The 17671-nt window shown below is 43.4% G+C and overlaps 2 protein-coding genes across 2 annotated transcripts; both read left to right on the forward strand.

Annotated features, from left to right (window-relative positions):
• Positions 1-19: 19 nt before the first annotated feature.
• cog7 (component of oligomeric golgi complex 7) lies at positions 20-6118 on the forward strand. Its single transcript, XM_026316300.2, has 17 exons — positions 20-493; positions 746-894; positions 1286-1402; positions 1629-1797; positions 1920-2002; positions 2115-2237; positions 2439-2637; positions 2743-2870; positions 3051-3205; positions 3372-3488; positions 3583-3648; positions 3738-3924; positions 4054-4194; positions 4367-4450; positions 4693-4807; positions 5133-5276; positions 5375-6118. Exons 1-17 carry the CDS (start codon positions 328-330, stop codon positions 5539-5541), a joined length of 2310 nt encoding a protein of 769 aa, XP_026172085.1. The 5' UTR covers positions 20-327; the 3' UTR covers positions 5542-6118.
• Positions 6119-8293: 2175 nt separating this feature from the next.
• LOC113135930 (ubiquitin carboxyl-terminal hydrolase 31-like) lies at positions 8294-17423 on the forward strand. Its single transcript, XM_026316294.1, has 16 exons — positions 8294-8843; positions 11541-11678; positions 11884-11972; positions 12180-12272; positions 12540-12675; positions 12955-13105; positions 13288-13468; positions 13572-13683; positions 13778-13872; positions 14199-14276; positions 14392-14521; positions 14857-14976; positions 15090-15315; positions 15403-15561; positions 15676-15828; positions 15919-17423. The coding sequence occupies exons 1-16, from the start codon at positions 8307-8309 to the stop codon at positions 17421-17423; spliced, it is 3903 nt and encodes a 1300-aa protein (XP_026172079.1). The 5' UTR covers positions 8294-8306.
• Positions 17424-17671: the final 248 nt, after the last annotated feature.

Consider the following 17671-nt stretch of genomic DNA (forward strand, 5'->3'; position numbering starts at 1 on the left):
GTCAGTTTGTTGAGCTGGCGCTTGTTTCTGGGGAAGGTAAATAGAAAGCCCGAAGAGGAAGTTGTTGTCAGGTGCCAGCGTTTAGAAATATGCCACTTTTTTCATTTACAGCCGTAGACGTTTAACAAACAGCTCTGGAGGAAGCCGTCGCCTTGTTGGAACTATATTTAGTTGTAATGATAATTTCATTTTCCTGGGCTGTTTATTTTCTGTTCGTGTCGAAGCCATTGTTTTGGAAAAACTAGCTCGGCTAACGTTAGCAATGGGTCGATGACACAGACTGCAGCTGGATAGTTTGACGTCTTGGCGAAGGGGAGAAAAGGCCAGATGGATTTCTCTAAGTTCCTGGACGATGATTTCGATGTGAAAGACTGGGTGAACGGGGCCTTCAGGGTGGCGCAGAAGGACGCGCCGGGGAAAGCGGACACACACGCAGCCACCCTGGTCATGAAGCTGCAGCTCTTCATCCAAGAAGTCAACAATGCCATTGAAGGTCCGTCGTTTAGAAACACCGACGCCTTTATTTCAGTAGAAGTTACAATAACCACAGTTTGGAAATTCTCTGCTAGAAGTTAAATGGTATTTAAGTAAAATAAGACAAGTTTTGTCAGTAAAATTACCTAAATTAAAAGTAAATGAGAGCCAGTTACACTTCAGTGTTTTAAGGTTTTTTAAATTTTCTTATATTTGACTCTGATGTTAAGTCCCTGATGAAATGAAAGGTGTGTTGTGTTTGTGTGTGTAGAGAGCAGTAATCAGGCCCTCCAAAACATGCCCAGAGTGCTGCGGGATGTGGAGGCTGTGAAACAGGAGGCCTCTTTCCTCAAGGAGCAAATGGTCCTGGTCAAAGAGGACATCAGGAAGTTTGAGCAGGACACTGTGCAGTCAATGCAGGTATGGGGCCAATTCCATATTCATAAGGTCATTACGTAAACATTGCTAGTATTTGACTACTTTAAATTTACTGTATTTTCTGGATTTTAGGTCACACTTTTTTCTACTTCTCTGGCTTGTTGTGTGACTTATATAGCAAAGTGACTTATATGTGTATATTTACAGTCATTTTGTCGAGTAGTCACTATTGTTAGATGGCACTCTTGACTCAACTGAAGATAACATTATACTGCCAGAAAAGTAAAAGTGCTTATGTTCTTGCTAAACTATAACTCCTAGTGTAACACAAGTGAAAATGCTGCCCATAACAAAGAGCTATCTACCTTAACTCTTAAAACGTTGAGTAGATGTCATGTTACTAAAATAATTTTTTTGTCCTCCTGTCCACCAGGTCCTGGTGGAGATAGATCAAGTGAAGAGCCGCATGCAGCTGGCAGCTGAGGCTCTGCAGGAAGCGGACAAATGGAGCACACTAAGTGCAGACATCGAGGAGACGTTTAAAACACAGGTACAACTGGAAGAAAATGTCACATGACCTTGTATAGTATGTTATGTTTTGGAAGAGTTGTTTTACAGTAAGAGAATGAATTCAATTGCACCAAAGTGTGAGCAGTTTCTTTTTAAACCAAAATATTGATTTACTACTCTACTAGTACAGTATAAAACTACTGAAAAAAATATTTAGGTATTATTTTGTGGACATTAACCTTTAATATGTTCCCCTCTTCTCCCAGGACCTTGCAGTGATCTCCTCCAAGCTGACCAGCATGCAGAACAGCCTGGCCATGCTGGTGGACACACCAGACTACTCTGAAAAGTGTGTCCACCTGGAGGCTCTCAAAAACAGACTAGAGGCTCTGGCCAGCCCGCAAATAGTAGCAACCTTTAATTCCATGTCAATAGGTAAAAGCCTGTGAGAAGGGCTTTTTTTTCACTCAAATTCAATCCATCTTCAGTTTTTTGGTTTATTATAATTCACTGTCATTTTTCACAAGGGTCTGTATGCATGTTCTTTCCTTCTGCAGACCAGGCCAAGCTGTTTGTTAAAGTCTTCACAGAAATAGATAGAATGCCACAGCTTCTTGCCTACTACTATAAATGTCACAAGGTAGGTGTGACAGGCCTCTTTGTGAACTTAACTGATTACTGAATAAGCCACAACAAAACTAGTCTCAGCCATGCTCTGTCGGTCTGTAACTGAATGTCTGTTCTGTCTCCAGGGCCAGTTATTGAGCATATGGCAGGATCTCTCCCAGAGCGAGCTCAGTCTAAATCAGCAGCTGTCGGAACTCTATGACACTTTGCTCTCTACATGGCACGCTCAGCTTCAGTGGAGCAGCCAGGTCAGCCACTACAGACCAAACTGGTTGGAACCTGTGACTATGCTTATTTGAAATTGCTGGACAGTAATTTGTTGTTTAAGTTTATTATGATATTCCGTCATGTATTTGTTATGGAAGCTGTTTTTAGCGGACTGTAAATGCAGTCTACAATGGTGACAATACTCTTCATTGGAACATTCCCTAAACTGTAACACCCAACAGGTCTTCAAGAACCCATATGAGGTGGTGACGGTGTTGCTGATCCAGACTCTGGGGGCCATGGTGCCTTCGATTCCAGTTTGCCTGAGCACAGCCATGGAGAGAGCAGCACAAGAGCAACGTCTCGACTCCCTCCTGGAACTCTATCACACTGCATCCACCTTTGCCCACAGCCTGGAGGCCGCCATGCTGCCACACCTGGGTCTGTAAAACACTGAGAAATCAAAAACCATAAAAAATAAAATGTATTGTTTAATTATTATAGATGGAGTGAGCTAAATCCTTATGTCTGTACATCTCACTCCAGGTGAGAATAACCTGCTGAAGGTGAATGAGCTGGTCTATGCGCTGTACGACCCCTATAAATCTTATCAACTACAGTATGGAGATCTAGAGGAGGCTCACCTCCTCATCCAGATCAGTGCTGTACCTTTGGTAACACACACACACACACACACACACACACACACACACACACACACACTAGAGATAATAAACTGATTAAACTTTAAGGTTGGGGTCACAAGGGTTAATTTTTTTCTGATTCATTTATTTACTTATCTCTGTCTATGTGCCACCTCGTTTCATCCTCTCCATATTCTCTCCTCTCTTCAGGAACACGGGGACGTAATTGATTGTGTGGAAGAATTGAGCCACTCTGTCAGCAAGTTGTTTGGCCTGGCCAGTGCTGCTGTGGACCGCTGTGTCAAACTGACTGATGGATTGGCTGTGTGTGGCCTCCTGAAGGCTCTCAAAGCCCTTTTTACCAAGTAAGGCCTCTTTACTCACTGTCACTGTCACATGAATGTACACGGCTACATGTATTGGTTTCTTAATAGTTAGAACATCTGCAGTTTTTAGTATGTGGTTGTTAATTTTATTGATTTACATAAACATTTATTTATTATTTATTTTTTAATATTGTGTGTTATCCAGATATGTGTCGGACTTTTCCACAACACTGCAGTCAATCAGGAAGAAATGTAAACTAGAGGATACGCCAAGTTCATCTGTTTTCCAGGAGGACTGGACGGCCTTCCAGAACTCAGTCAGGTTAATGTCATGATATCACATTTCAGATAAGCTCCTTAGGTTGTTTACATCAAAACTCATGTGCATTCACTATTTTATATTGTTCTTTTTGCAGGATTATTGCTACATGTGGAGAGTTACTTAGACAGTGTGGAGCCTTTGAGCAGCAGCTGTCAAACAAGTGAGCAGAATGTTTATAATTTTATCATAAACTAGAGGTCAAAAGCACAATCTCAGGTTTTAAGGGATCGCATGCATTTTTTGCCATAGGATCCTGGGCACAGCGGGAAAGTACCTGTCAGAGTCGTACAGCCCACGCAGCCTGGCAGGCATCCAGGAGGTGTCCTCCATGGAAAGGAAGAGTGCCACCAAAAACCCCTGGCAGGAATACAACTACCTCCAGAAGGGAAATGTAGTAGCATACAACAGCCTGATGGAAGTCCTCTACTCATTAAAGGTATGGATTGTAATAGAATAGTATTGTCTGTTCATGTCTTGTGAAGAGAACAGACTTTCTTGTTTTACTGTTGCATCTGATCAGGTGGCGTATTAACAAATTTTGGCATCTCTTTCCCTCGGCTTGCAGGAGAAGGGAACAGGTAACTCCAGTCTGTTAGCTGAGCCCAGAGCAGCTCTGACTAGACTCAACCAGCAGGCCAACCAGCTTGCCTTCGACTCTGTGTTCCTGCAGATCAAACACCAGCTCTGCCTTGTCTCCAAGATGGAGGTGATTCGGTGTCAAGTTTCTACATTATTCGATAAATACAGATGTGATATGATTTGAGCATGTGAATGCTGAGAGCTTTTGGATTGTCTGTGTCTGTGCATTTGAGTATTGGAGGAGCTGTATCTATTTTAATCTCCCCTCATACTGTTTTGTGCTCCCTGTTTGTTTTCAGAGTCAAGAAGCACCTGGTTTTGGAGAAAGCTACACAGAGGACCTGCCGACTTTCAGCCTGTCACCACAAGAATACATTACAAATGTTAGTCAAATTTGACTTGAATATACATCGTAGTATTGAATCAAAGTAATTCTTATATCATAATCGATATGATTAAATTGTGTAGTTTACTGAAGATCAATACAAAAAATAAAAGTACTATTAAGTTAAACTAGCTATTTTTGTGTATATATACAGCTGATATCAGTACACTGCATATGGTACTGTACCTCCCATGTACTGGATGTGCCAAACTAAATAACTTGATGTTTTCTCAAACACAGATAGGACAGTACCTGATGTCTCTTCCACTCCACTTGGAGCCATTTGTGACACAGGAGGACCCAGCACTGGAAATGGCCTTACATGCTGGGAAGCTGCCTTTTCCTCCAGAGCAAGGTTACTGACCATCAGACATGACTCTGTTCTCAATCTCTCTCTCCACATGATATTTGTTTTTCCTTTCTCTTTTTCCCTTTTTTTCCTGACTTGTCTTCGTTCTTCTTAACCTTCCTGAAGCCCTACACCTTTGGATTTCATTATGCTGTCATCCATCAATAGGAGAACTGTTGTATACATGTGTAAACATATACATTGCAATTGAACCTTTGTGAAATATGTGTAACAGCAATGGACTGTTGTGATGCCAAAGCATTAAGAAGTCAAATTGCCATATACACCCTGAGATCTGACAGTTTGAGACATCATGTCCCCTCTGTCTCAGGGGACGACCTTCCTGAGCTGGACAACACAGCAGACTACTGGCTGGGCTCCATCGCTCGGGCAACAATGCAAACCTATTGTGATGCAATTCTGCTCATCCCTCAGCTCAGTCCTCACTCCACTAAACAGCTGGCCACAGATATCGGTACAGTGACATATAGTTACAGGAGACAGAAGGAGATGAACGTTAAGCTGTATGTGTCTAATCGTTTGGTGATGATGACTTGTGTTCCTGCTCTGCAGATTATCTGAGTAACGTGATGGATGCTCTGGGTCTGCAGCCTTCGCGCACCTTGCAGCACATTGTCACCCTGTTGAGGGCCAAACCAGAAGACTACAGACAGACAGCCAAACTGCTGCCTCGTCGACTGGCCTCTACCATCGCTGCCCTCCGGTGTGTTGATTACTAACAGCATGGGAGGGAAAAATGGACTCCATAGGTGCAGAGTGGCCCTGGGGGTGTATATTAGTCCTATTTCCCGGAGGAAGAATCTGATCTCAGCAGTAGTTGCTTTACATTATACAGTCTCTTATGTCACTACGTTGGGGCTGCAGCGTTTTTAGAGTTCTACTTTTGTCTGAATGGGATTAATGGGAATGTTTAGAGATCAAAATCAGGGTGGTTCAGACTTTTTATACTGTTATTACCGTTGAACTAAGTATGACTTTTAATGATGTCTCACTAGAGATAATGCCTTCTAGTGAAGCCAAAAGGTGAAAGTGTCTTGACTATACATTTTTACCTTCTGCGTATATACAGAAGGTCACTGAAATGTCTGCAGAAGTCACAAAATATGCATCAGGGCATGTGTGACAGCATTTAAAATCAATATAACTGCTATATATACTGTTAATGACTTGTCATACTAATAAAATTATAATAATAAATTGGATTAGAGTAATATTTCTGATATCAGCTGTATTGTTTTCTGTTAATTGACATGAATTCACATTCATTACTTCAGAAGTAAAGGTGGAGGTGCTCTCTGTCTCTTGTATGGATATTTTCCATATTATTCCATACAGTATTAGAAAATCTTTAAATAAAACACATCAACACTATAATGCAGCTCGTGTTATTTTACAAAGGTATTTTTGTTCACTATGAAACAGGGTGAATAAGTTTCCAGAGTAGTAGTTATAGTTTATTAAATGTATGGTTTTTTTCACAGATGGTTTTATAATCCCACAGTGGTTGAACTGTCTTTGTGTCCAATATCTAACAGTCTCTCACTTTATCGTTTTATGTTCTTAACTAATGCTGAATGTATTTGCACCCTCAAGCTATGAAAATTGGCATGTCTGTCACAGTCAGTTGTCAGGGGGATACATCTGGAAATAGAGGACTATACTGGAACACACAGGTTACAACACACCTTTATAGAGGAATGGTGCTGTTTTTTAGTAAAAGGGGCAAATCTCTTCATTTAATGTGGGTGTGGCCAAGGTCATGAAGTCATTTATTATACAGTTTCAGGTTGTAAATATCTGTGTCGTGAGAGATTTCGCTACAAATTAAACATCTTTGGTTAAAATATAATATATCTTGGGCCTCTACATTCATAGACAATCATTTTATCATCAAAATAAAATAACATGAACACAAAATGAAAACTAGATTTGTAAGCAAGTATTAACAGGGCCCGATCAACCTGGTGTGTTTTCACCCGGAGTCCCGCTGACCCAGGACACTAGAAAAGCCAAGAGCACTGACCATCATGACTTAATTTGATGTTAAATTAGAAAAACCGAAATGGAAAGGCAACCAATGTCTTTATCTACTGACCTTATAAAACATCATACAACATATAAAATTATGCTATGATTCATCCTACAGGATTCTTGGTGTCAGCTGGAGCAAGAATTTCTCAAATATTGTAAAAATTGTATCCCTGAAGATGGAAAACAATAGGACACCACTATTGCTTGGACAAAGCCTTATTGCACTCGGATGCTTGGACCTCATCAATCCAATAATTATAGCCTACATTTTTATTTTTATTTAATTATTGGACAGCCTAATTATACATAATTTTAGGCTACATGGCACTGTGACTCTTTTTGCGTAACAGGTAGCCTACTTTAAGTACACTGGTTACTAAACCCTGTGTACATTTACTCATGTGGAATTTAAAATGCGGGGGTTTTTTCCGCTGTAATGTTTTGTGGTTGCTACCCGGCTGAGGCTGATCAGCGGTGTCCGGGCTGTCCGCAGTCAGACGGGCACGGAGCATCATCCAGCATCACATGCCGCTGTACCTGCTCTCCTCCAACATGGACCAGTGTTTGGCCCTGACGTCAGCCGTCACCGCCCTGCCTGCAGTATCGGTGCCTACGGATGATGATGGAGACGGAAGGAGCGGCCTCGCCATGCAGCTCATCCAGGGGGGGAATTAAGACGCACGACGACTAAGACAACAGTTTAAAAACTTTCGGATGGGGACACCGAAACTTACACCTTTCAAACCGGGCACACGAAGCGATGTTCCACGGCAGCGAAACGCGCAGGAGCGGCGGGCTGTTCCGCTCCTGTCGGGGGGATCCTCAGTTTGGCAGAGCTCCTGCCAGCGCGCCCACTGTGGAGGCGATTTAGGGAACACATCCACTGGGTACATATAACCAGCCCTTCAGTTTCCCACATCACCGTGGATCTGATGTCGGGAGAGGACCTTTAACAGAAGGGTGGAGCAGCGCTGTCTTTAATAAATGATGAGGAATTCCGCTCGTCACTCTCAGCCTAAATGTGAGAGGTTGATCTGATGTTTCTATCTGACAGACACTGTGTTCGCTGGTAGTCGACCACAGCGCCGTGTTTTCGTGTCTGAACAATGGCACAGGTGATGTTATTTGGCCGGACCGGCTGCTAGAGACGATGGCTGCTGGCTGGTGCGGGACCACCCCAGGCATTCACGTAAAGCGCCCTGACAGCGGCTCTCCGTGGAGGCTGTTTATGCAATCCGACGCAGTGTTGCAAGTGGGATGATCTGACGCTCGTCTGCTGTGTCCATATGATATGATGCCCAGAACTACCAGGCCTTTGTGTTCCTGTCAAAAATGCCCAGGCCCAGTGTAAAACGTCCTGAAGTGAGGGAGCTGCATGGGGATGAGGCGACGCTCTGAAAAGGGGGGCCCTGTCTGGATTTAACGCGTAAAGGGGAAAGCCTTCACACTAACCATGTCGAAAGTTGTCAGCAACAAGGAGAAGAAATCCTTCAGCAAAAAGCTCTTCCGGAGGAGCTCGGTCCGCTCCGTGGGGAGCTTTATGAACAGAGTTCTCCGGACTCTGTCCACTCTCTCTCATTTCGGTACCGACGAACAGGCTGCGGAGGACGAGAAGGACGAAGCAACTCTGATCCCGACCACCACCGGAGGGTCGGTCCCGTCCGATGACAGTGACTGCGGGGGGTTTCCCTTCGGGGACAGGGTGCCGGGTGTAGCCGGACTCAAAAACCACGGTAACACCTGCTTCATGAACGCGATCTTACAGTGCCTGAGCAACACGGAGCTCTTTGCTGAGTACCTGGCTTTGGAGCAGTTCAAAGGAGGAGAGACGCCCGGTGGCAACAACGAAAAGGCCAAGTCTAACGGGGGGTCGGTGCAGAAAAAGTGCAGCCAGCAGCAGGAGACAGGAGAGGTGACCGAGCACCTGTCCGGCCTGGTTCGGGCTCTGTGGACCTTTGAGTACACACCTCAGCACAGCAGAGACTTCAAGGTGGGCTGGTTCCTCAAATGGGGTTTGATATGGGTCTTAAAAAGATGCATCAAATGAAATGAAACAACATATTAATCTCCACTAAATGTCTAAAAGGCACCTGAGACACATGCAATGGACACAGACCAAATTCATTTCAATTGATTTGCTGTTATACTAATACAAATATCAGATTGTGTGTCCCTTATCTGTTCAGAGGATTTTGTACCAAACTGAAATGGATTTTTATGGTCTTGTGCCATCTTAGCAGTCAGAGCATCCAAAAATGTGACCATGGGATATAATTTGGAACAGAAAAGGAAACTCGTGAGGCTAAACACTGGATGGGATAACCAGTTACACCTCAGCCAGTTTGTATGTCTCACATTTGTAGCATGATGATAATACAAAACAAGGCCATGAGTTCATTATCTTGCACAATACTAAATTATCTGTGGCAGGTAATAATTCACTTTTGTTTGTTCTGAGAATACTAACATCTACAACAGATCCATGTTTTCATTCAAGTGCTGTGAGTGCGTTTATTTAATATGATGGGATTCCTTTATTTGTCAGTAATTGCACACAGGGTCAGTAATTAAATGACTAGTTTGTCAACAAGCTTCAAGAGGATCAGTATTCATTTCACCGGTGTTTGGTCCATTCTCTAATTCAATATTTTTTCCCATTTGATCAAGAGCTGACTGTGGTTTCAGAGCCAGCACAGCTCATGGTGCGATTCCAGTTTCTGTATAATTTGGATTAAACACTTGAAGTCAGTGAAATTTCTTTCTTTGAAGGCTGTTTGCCCTTTGAGCGGTGAGTCTTGGAGCCGAACTGTAATCAAACCTGCCTGTTTTTTAACCGCCTGATTCTCCTACATTCATCAACTTTTTATTCTAGTTTCCCTGCACAGAATAGTTTGCCTGTCACAATCACAAAAGGTGTGATCTTTCTTTTTTTTTCTGTCTGATTATCTCTTTTCTTCTTTCAGAAGTTCTAAAAGCATATTGGAGTGGAACTAAATTGAACACAGCCCTACAACACATTGCTTATTCCTGACAGTGTTACTATTTCTGTCCATTTTTTTCTACCTTGGTTGCCAGCCAGTACACAAAGTGTCTGATTGGATATAGATTATTCTCTTCAGAGTGAGAGGCCTTGAATATGTTTAACTCAGTTGGGAGAGTGCAACCAAAATCTAAAACTGTTTTGAAATTTGGTTTGATTTTTAATTTGGAATTAACTAGTAATGTAGTTAAAGCTAACAGCAGTTAGCTACTGCTACTGTCTTTGCCTTCTGATATCTCAATAAATAAGATATTCGGGCAGGTTGATTAAAACTGCTCCTATAAGGTTTGTAAAAATCTGTTCTGCAGTTTACACAAACAGCAAAGTGCTGCTAATTGAACTTGAACAAAACATGCAATTTTCATTAGCGTCCATTACAGCTCAGCGTGCACACGTGACGTGTTGTGCCTCTTCCCTCAGACCACAATCTGAGCCCAAACAGAGCGTACTTAAAGATCATTAGGAAGACTTCCATAATAATAACAACACAAGGGAATTAGCCACTGTGTCTCGGGATCCATTTTCTCCCCAAAGCAATTGGTTTGGGGGATTATGTTGCTGTGCGCAGCATCCAAACTGCATAAGAGCACGATCTATGTAAACTCTCACAGATGATTATGAGACATTTGCTGATTGTGAAAAAAAAAAACATAACTTATTTTTTCACACTGCGATTGGTGGTAAAACAAATCCAACATATGATCACACTCTGTAAACAACACGAGGTGACTGAACAAGTGGTTGATAAAATGATAATGCACAGTCGGTCATCTGTTTTGTAAGGATATTAAAAAATAAGCAGTTCATTTTTAATTCATGCACTGCTTTGTGGTAATGAGCTTAACCTGCCTTAAGTCAAAATGTAGCTGATGGTTTTGGCAGCACGTTTCTAGACTATGTGCACTATAATAATAATAATGGTAGGCTGGGTTACATTGTGATTCTCTTTTGTAACATAATGCATGACAGATTTGAAAGGAATAATTGGGAAGAAATATTTGATCATGTTACTTGCAGCTATGTTCATAGAAAGTAAATGTTCGTACCGCTGTATTTATTCGAATAATAGCATCATCTGATTGTTTTGTTGTTCATGATAACTCCTACAGAAAGTGTCTGAACCATTTTTAGTCACTTTTCTTTACTCACTTTACTTGGAGACAACCTTTGTGGTCAAGCCGCAGAAAGAAGGCCAGCTCTTTGTTTGCACCACATATGGTGGAAAATGCTGAGGCTGCCCCTTGAAAATGAGGAAGAGTCACATGGGAGAAGCCGAGAGCGCACACAGTGCTCAGTGCCGTCATATCTTTGACCTTGTGTGACATTTGATAGCCAGTGATTAGAGGGGACTTCATAATTGTCAGCCTGGGTGGCTCTTTAGAGTACACACTGTTGTCATCTCCAGCAGCTGATTGTCAGTGAGGCAGAGCTTTCGATTTTCAGCCCGTGTCCTGATTTTAAAAAGCTTCACTTGCCTCGCAGCATCACCTCTGCTGACCTTTGGGGTTGTGTTGATCATGATTCTGGTCAAACCCACTGAATATTTTATGATCAGACAGTGTTCAGAAAAGGAGATTTCATCACAGCACTATGTGTTTTTTGGAGCACCCTGCTAAAACCTAATTAGTTTATTCTGCTCTGTTGTAGAATGTGGTGTCGAGGAGCGCCCTTCAGTTCAGGGGTAACTCCCAGCACGATGCACAAGAGTTCCTGCTCTGGTTGCTGGATAGAGTTCATGAAGACCTGAACCATATCATAAACCCTGACTGCAGACCGCCCCGGAAGGTAAACAGTAAAGAACAATACAGTTGCACCATAGAGCACACATATGCAGCTATAGGTCTGATCTTTTATGTTTTGACAGCATATTTCTCATTTGGTGTTGCACAAATGATCAATTGTGTAATAAAATAAACATTAAGATACTTTGGTGACTGCTGTCTTTATTTAACATCCAAATAGTTGTTCAGTGTCCGTCTTGTTTTTCCAGCCTCTAGTAGAAGAAGAAAATGCCCCTGAAGGATCTCCACTACCAGCACCTGGCTCTTTTGTACAGGAGCTGTTTCAGGCACAATACAGGTGAGAAATTCAATTGTTGCTGTATAACCTGTTTAAAACAAATATAAACACACGTTCACTACCTGCTCACATTCATATTTATTATCTGAGAACCAACGAGGAAGAGCCATAGGTAATAAAACAAAGCCCACAACATCCTGGATTGTCGATAAAACTAAGTGCATGAAAAAATCATATGCTGACGTGATGTCATCATGTCTGTGTTAGGTCCTCGCTGACTTGCCCTCACTGCCAGAAACAGAGCAACACCTTTGATCCTTTCCTCTGCATCTCACTGCCAATCCCAGTACCTCACACACGGTAAGGTGACTCTGTGTCTAGTTTATGACTCAGACAATATTTGATATCTGACAGTATCTAACACAAAATGTCCCAGTATCCAAAAAATGCAATAAGACAAGATAAAGTCTGAGCCCAGCACTAAAAAGCCTGTCAAACCAGCCTAGAGGACACCTTCAAAGGTTTGAGAGTAAAAAGCTAAAATTAGAAGATGCCATCTATCTTTGCGACATCAGCACAGCTGTGGTTATGAAACAACCAGTTCATTTCAGTTGTTCTGTGTTGCAGGCCCCTGTATGTTACAGTGGTGTACCAAGGAAAGTGCTCCCACTGTATGAGAGTTGGGGTGGCTGTGCCGCTCTCTGGCACCGTGTCCAGGCTGAGACAAGCTGTGGCCCAGGAGACCAAAATCCCTGCCCAACAGGTGCTGCCTCATTTGAAACTTCCCATTTTAAAGCTATTACTGTATCAAAATGAAGAGGATTAAAGATAGTGTGTGCTACTTTGAGGGAAGTTGATGGTGAAAGACTAGTACCTCAGAACCCATAGAGAACTTGGTGATTAAGTTTGGTTTATATCATAGTGAACGACTATCTTAGATTTTTTTTTCACCAATAGTAGATTTTATGTGTCACTGATTTTCCTCAAATGAATGAATTCAAATCCAACCCACTCCCTGCTTTTGTATCCCACCTCTCTTTAGATCGTCCTCACTGAAATGTACTACGACGGCTTTCACCGTTCCTTCTGTGATGACGACGATGACCTTGAGATCATTCAGGAGAGCGATTCCATCTTTGCCTTCGAGACACCTGAGCTATTCAGACCAGAGCAGATCCGCTCCAAGCGATGCGGTACAACATCCTGTTCATACCCCAGAAATTAGTTTAGCTCTTTCTCCTGTTGCTGCAGCAGATTAGATTAGAAGTGGACTAATATTAGGGAGATGCTTTGTTCAGGAAGCTGCTACACACTAACCAGCAAGGATTTATATTTGTTTGGTTTTTATTTTTGTAAATTTGCGTATTAATTTCAGGGAGCCCACATGCAAACCTCAATCAGAACAATCTGAAGTATGGAAAAGAGAATAACAGGATATCCACACAAATACAAGAGCCTACGACACCACCTCAGAGTCCTAATAAGAACAGCGGGCAGGCTGAGAAGATTGTCCTGTTGGTGTGTAACAGAGCCTGTGCTGGCCAGCAAGGACGCAGGTACATTAACAAACAACAATGTGTATAGATTTCAGGCATTACCGTAAGGAATTCTTTAAAACCTTGGTGGGGTTTTTTTTGTGTTTGTTTGTTTTCTCTTTAGGTTTGGGAATCCTTTCATTCTGTATTTGGAGCGCACAGTAACATGGGATGTACTTCAGAAAGAGATCCTGGAGAAGATGCGACATCTTTTGCGCCCTGGGGTCTTTGTGCAGGTACGTAATCTTACATTGTATCCGCACAGACCCTTTGACTTTTAGTTAGATTATGTGTCATGCCTCATGAAGTCTTATCTCTGCTGGTCTGTAGGTAGGACCGTTCACTTTGCGTGTGGTTGGAGTGGTTGGAATCACATATCTCTTGCCTCAGGAGGAGCAGCCCCTCTGCCATCCCTCTGTGGAGAGGTAATATCATGTTTTACCACCAGGGGGTAGTGTTACCTCACTTGAGTGGTCATTACATAAGCCTTACAGTGTTCAAACCACTTGCAGTTGATTGAAATGCTGCAGTATGTAGGCCGACTCTTCAGTGGTAGTGATATTAAAATATCTCATGAGATGTATAATAAGATCTTGGTTTTTATAGATTTTCATGAATATTGTAAATTTTGATTTGTGCTTCTAGTGGTCATATGAAGTGAAACTTACAGTACTAGGGTAGCGTCTAATCATCCTCTACTGTTATAATGTATCGCCAAGTAATAACATAATGTGGGTTTCTGTTCTAACAGAGCGTACAAGTCTTGTGGTCCTGGAGGGCCACCTCATGTCAAAATTGTCGTTGAATGGGACAAGGAGACGAAAGACTAGTAAGTGAGATGTGTTGTAGCTTCTTTCAGAGAATAATACATATACAGTATAATAAATGTCCTTTCAAGTTCTCTGTGAGCCCTCTGTGACTTGTGCCGTGTGTCCAACCTGCAGTTTGTTCAAAAGAACTGAGGACGAATACATCCCGGACGCTGAAAGCGTGCGTCAAGTAAAGGAGCAGCACCTGCAGCCTCAGACCTGCTCACTCGCCCAGTGCTTTCAGCTCTACACCAAAGAGGAACAGGTCGGCTGACACTTGGTATCTTGTCTGCACTAGTGCTAAGAATTTCACAGTTCCTGTTACTTCGCTGTGGGCATCACAGTTTCACCCTGTGAGGTTTTGAAAACTATTTCAAGCAAGAGCACCAAGAGGCAGATTGAAGAGATTTTTATGTTTTTGATGTCTGAGGTGATGCCCACATGTCTGAGTGAGAGGCTTAGTGTAAGTTCCAAACTCTAGATTGCAGTTAAATGAAGCTTTCTATTTGTTCTGCTTGTTGATATTGTTGCATAACTGCTTTTTTTTTTCATACAAGCATGAGCTAGAAAAAATTGTTATTTCTCTTCACATGATTCCAGCTTGCTCCTGATGATGCATGGCGATGCCCGCACTGTAAGCAGCTCCAGCAGGGCAGCATCAAGCTCAGTCTCTGGACCCTGCCTGACATCCTCATACTTCACCTGAAACGCTTTAGACAGGTGCTGATGCAGATGTGATAGAGAGATGATTTTTTTTTAACTGCTTTTTAAAAGAAGTTGCTGTTAAAATAAATTTGCAAAATTGAATACCATAAATGTGTGGTATAATTTAGGATGGGGATCGACGAATGAAAATGCAGAATATGGTGAAGTTTCCATTGATGGGCATGGACATGGCGCCCCACATGGTAAAGAGGAGCCAGAGTAGCTGGAGTCTGCCGTCCCACTGGTCACCATGGAGACGGCCTTATGGGATGGGCCGTGATCCTGAGGACTACCTTTATGACCTGTATGCCGTGTGTAACCATCACGGGACCATGCAGGGAGGACATTACACAGGTATACACAATTCCACTTTTTGATGCTGTATTGACTGAATTCTCTTTACCAACTTATTGTAACATTTTAATTCACTGTGTCTTGTAGCTCACTGTAAGAACTCCATTGATGGACAGTGGTATTGCTTTGATGATAGTGATGTTCATCCCATATCTGAAGACGACGTCTGCAAACCGACAGCTTACATCTTGTTTTATCAAAGACGTGCCACGATTCCATCTTGGTCTGCCAACAGTTCAGTGGGAGGTAATCTTTGCTTCTATTGGACTGTGCAGACTTTTAGATACTTACAGTAGCATGTTTCGTGAGCTGAATGGGATGTATTTCACTTGTTCAACCACTCGCTGTTTGTGTCTGCAGGATCGACCAGCTCTTCACTGTGCGAGCACTGGATTAGTCGGCTGATGGGTAGCCGTCCACCTAGCCAAGCCTCATCTGGTTCTTCCAGACGCACCTCCTTGGCCTCTCTGTCCGAGTCTGCTGAGTTTGCTGGTGAACGGAGTGAGGATGATGGTGAGAGACACTCGATTTCTCTGGTGCGTTCACAAATATGAATATTTTCTCGCTGATTCTAATATTAATGTTTTTCTCTCTATAATGCAGGTTTATCGGCCCGACCAGCAGTAAGGGGGATGCAAAGACAAACGTTCTCCTCAAGATCTTGCATTGCTAGTCCACTGGTGCTCAGTGAAAATGGCACTAAACCATCCTGGTCCCACTCTGCTAAGCTCCAGCTACGTTCCAACTCTCCCTCGCGCTTCTCCCTGGAGTCCCATTCCTCTTCCCCGACACTGGAGAGGATAGGAGAGGTGGTTGATAGCAAGCTGTCAACTTGCTGCTTCACTGGGTCACCTAAGCCAAACAAACTGTCGGGGGGCAAGTGTGTCCTTGCAAGTTTGGATAGTAATCCCAGCAGCAAGAGGCTGATAGATCAGGTTCACTCCAAGGCTGTGGCACAGGCAGAACAGAGGAACTCCATCCAGGCTGGGGACAACAACAATGTTGTCACTACTACTGAACAGGTCAGTCCCCGACATGGGGCGGCTGCTAAGGATCCGAAACAAAGAAATGGGGCTACAGATAGCGCTGGCATCAAAAAGACCTCAGCAAAGATGGAGAGTGAAAGGAGTCCCAAGAAGCGTCCTGCCAACTCCTCTACGTCGTCTAGCTCTCTCTCTCCTAAGTCTCCAGCCATTGACAAGTCACCATCTCGAGCACAGGCAAAGACTGCTCCATCAGCATCGAATCCTAAGGACAAAAGTGACGGACCTCCTAAAACTAGTAAGGCTGGTTCCTCAAGAACAGCAACTCCTTCTAAAAAAGGGTCATCCCAAACCCCGGAAGTATTGCACTCTGACTCTGCCCAACAGAGAAAGAGCGCTTCTCCAGGATTACAAAAATCACATCCTCAGAGGAGGACATCACCCAGAGGGGGAGGCGAGAAAAGCTCAGCCTCAGCAAGGACTAGGATAGCAGAGAGGAGCACTAGCCGTGACTCCTCACGGACCCCTGCAGTATCAGAGAAGAAGATTAACCAGGGAGGTGCTCCCTCCAGGTCTAGTGCCACTAGTAGAGCGGAGGCCAGGCCTGGCCGGGCTGCGGAGAACAGGGCGGTGGGCCGGAGCTCAAGCAGTAGCTCCTCCATGACTAGTCTCCGATCTTCAAGTGTGGGTGTTTCCTCTTCAAGCGCAACCCCACCATCAAGGGGACCTCATAGGAACAGTAAGACAGAGGACAAAGGCTTGTCCTTCTTCAAAACTGCTCTGAGGCCCAAAGAGACACGTAGGTCAGTTGAAATTCCAGAGGATGGTGGTGGGGAGACACCTAAAGAAGGAATCCCACATGGAGCAAGCAGGAAAGCCCAGAATGTGGTTTCAGAGGCCCAGGCGAATGTGACCACAGCCAAAGACAAGGACTCCTCTAAGGCATCTGCTGCAGCTAAACATTCATTACTGCCCTCCACAAAGTCTAGGCTTTCTGGAGCAGAAACTTCTACCCAGTCCTCTGCCAATTCAAAAGACCCTTCAAAGAAAGAGCCTGTGAAAAAGACAGTACAGTCCAGGAAAATTCCCATCAACCCTACACAAACTAGCCACAGGTCCAAGTGATGTTTTTTTGGGGGAGGGAAGGGGGGGGGGGGGGGGGGGGGGCATGATAAAAATCATCTTTCTAGTGCAGCTCTGAGGTGTTTTAACCATCAAACTAGACAGAGTGCCTGACAACATCTTTGAAGCACCTGTAGCTTTTCTGTGCCAGCTGCCATACTGGACACTTACTGTCCACATTGTTAAATAGTTATTTAGGAATGGATTTTAACAAAGCACTTTGTATGGATTGCATTGGATTTGAGGAATAT

This window comes from Mastacembelus armatus, chromosome 19 (genome assembly GCF_900324485.2).
Source record: "Mastacembelus armatus chromosome 19, fMasArm1.2, whole genome shotgun sequence".
NCBI lineage: Eukaryota > Metazoa > Chordata > Actinopteri > Synbranchiformes > Mastacembelidae > Mastacembelus > Mastacembelus armatus.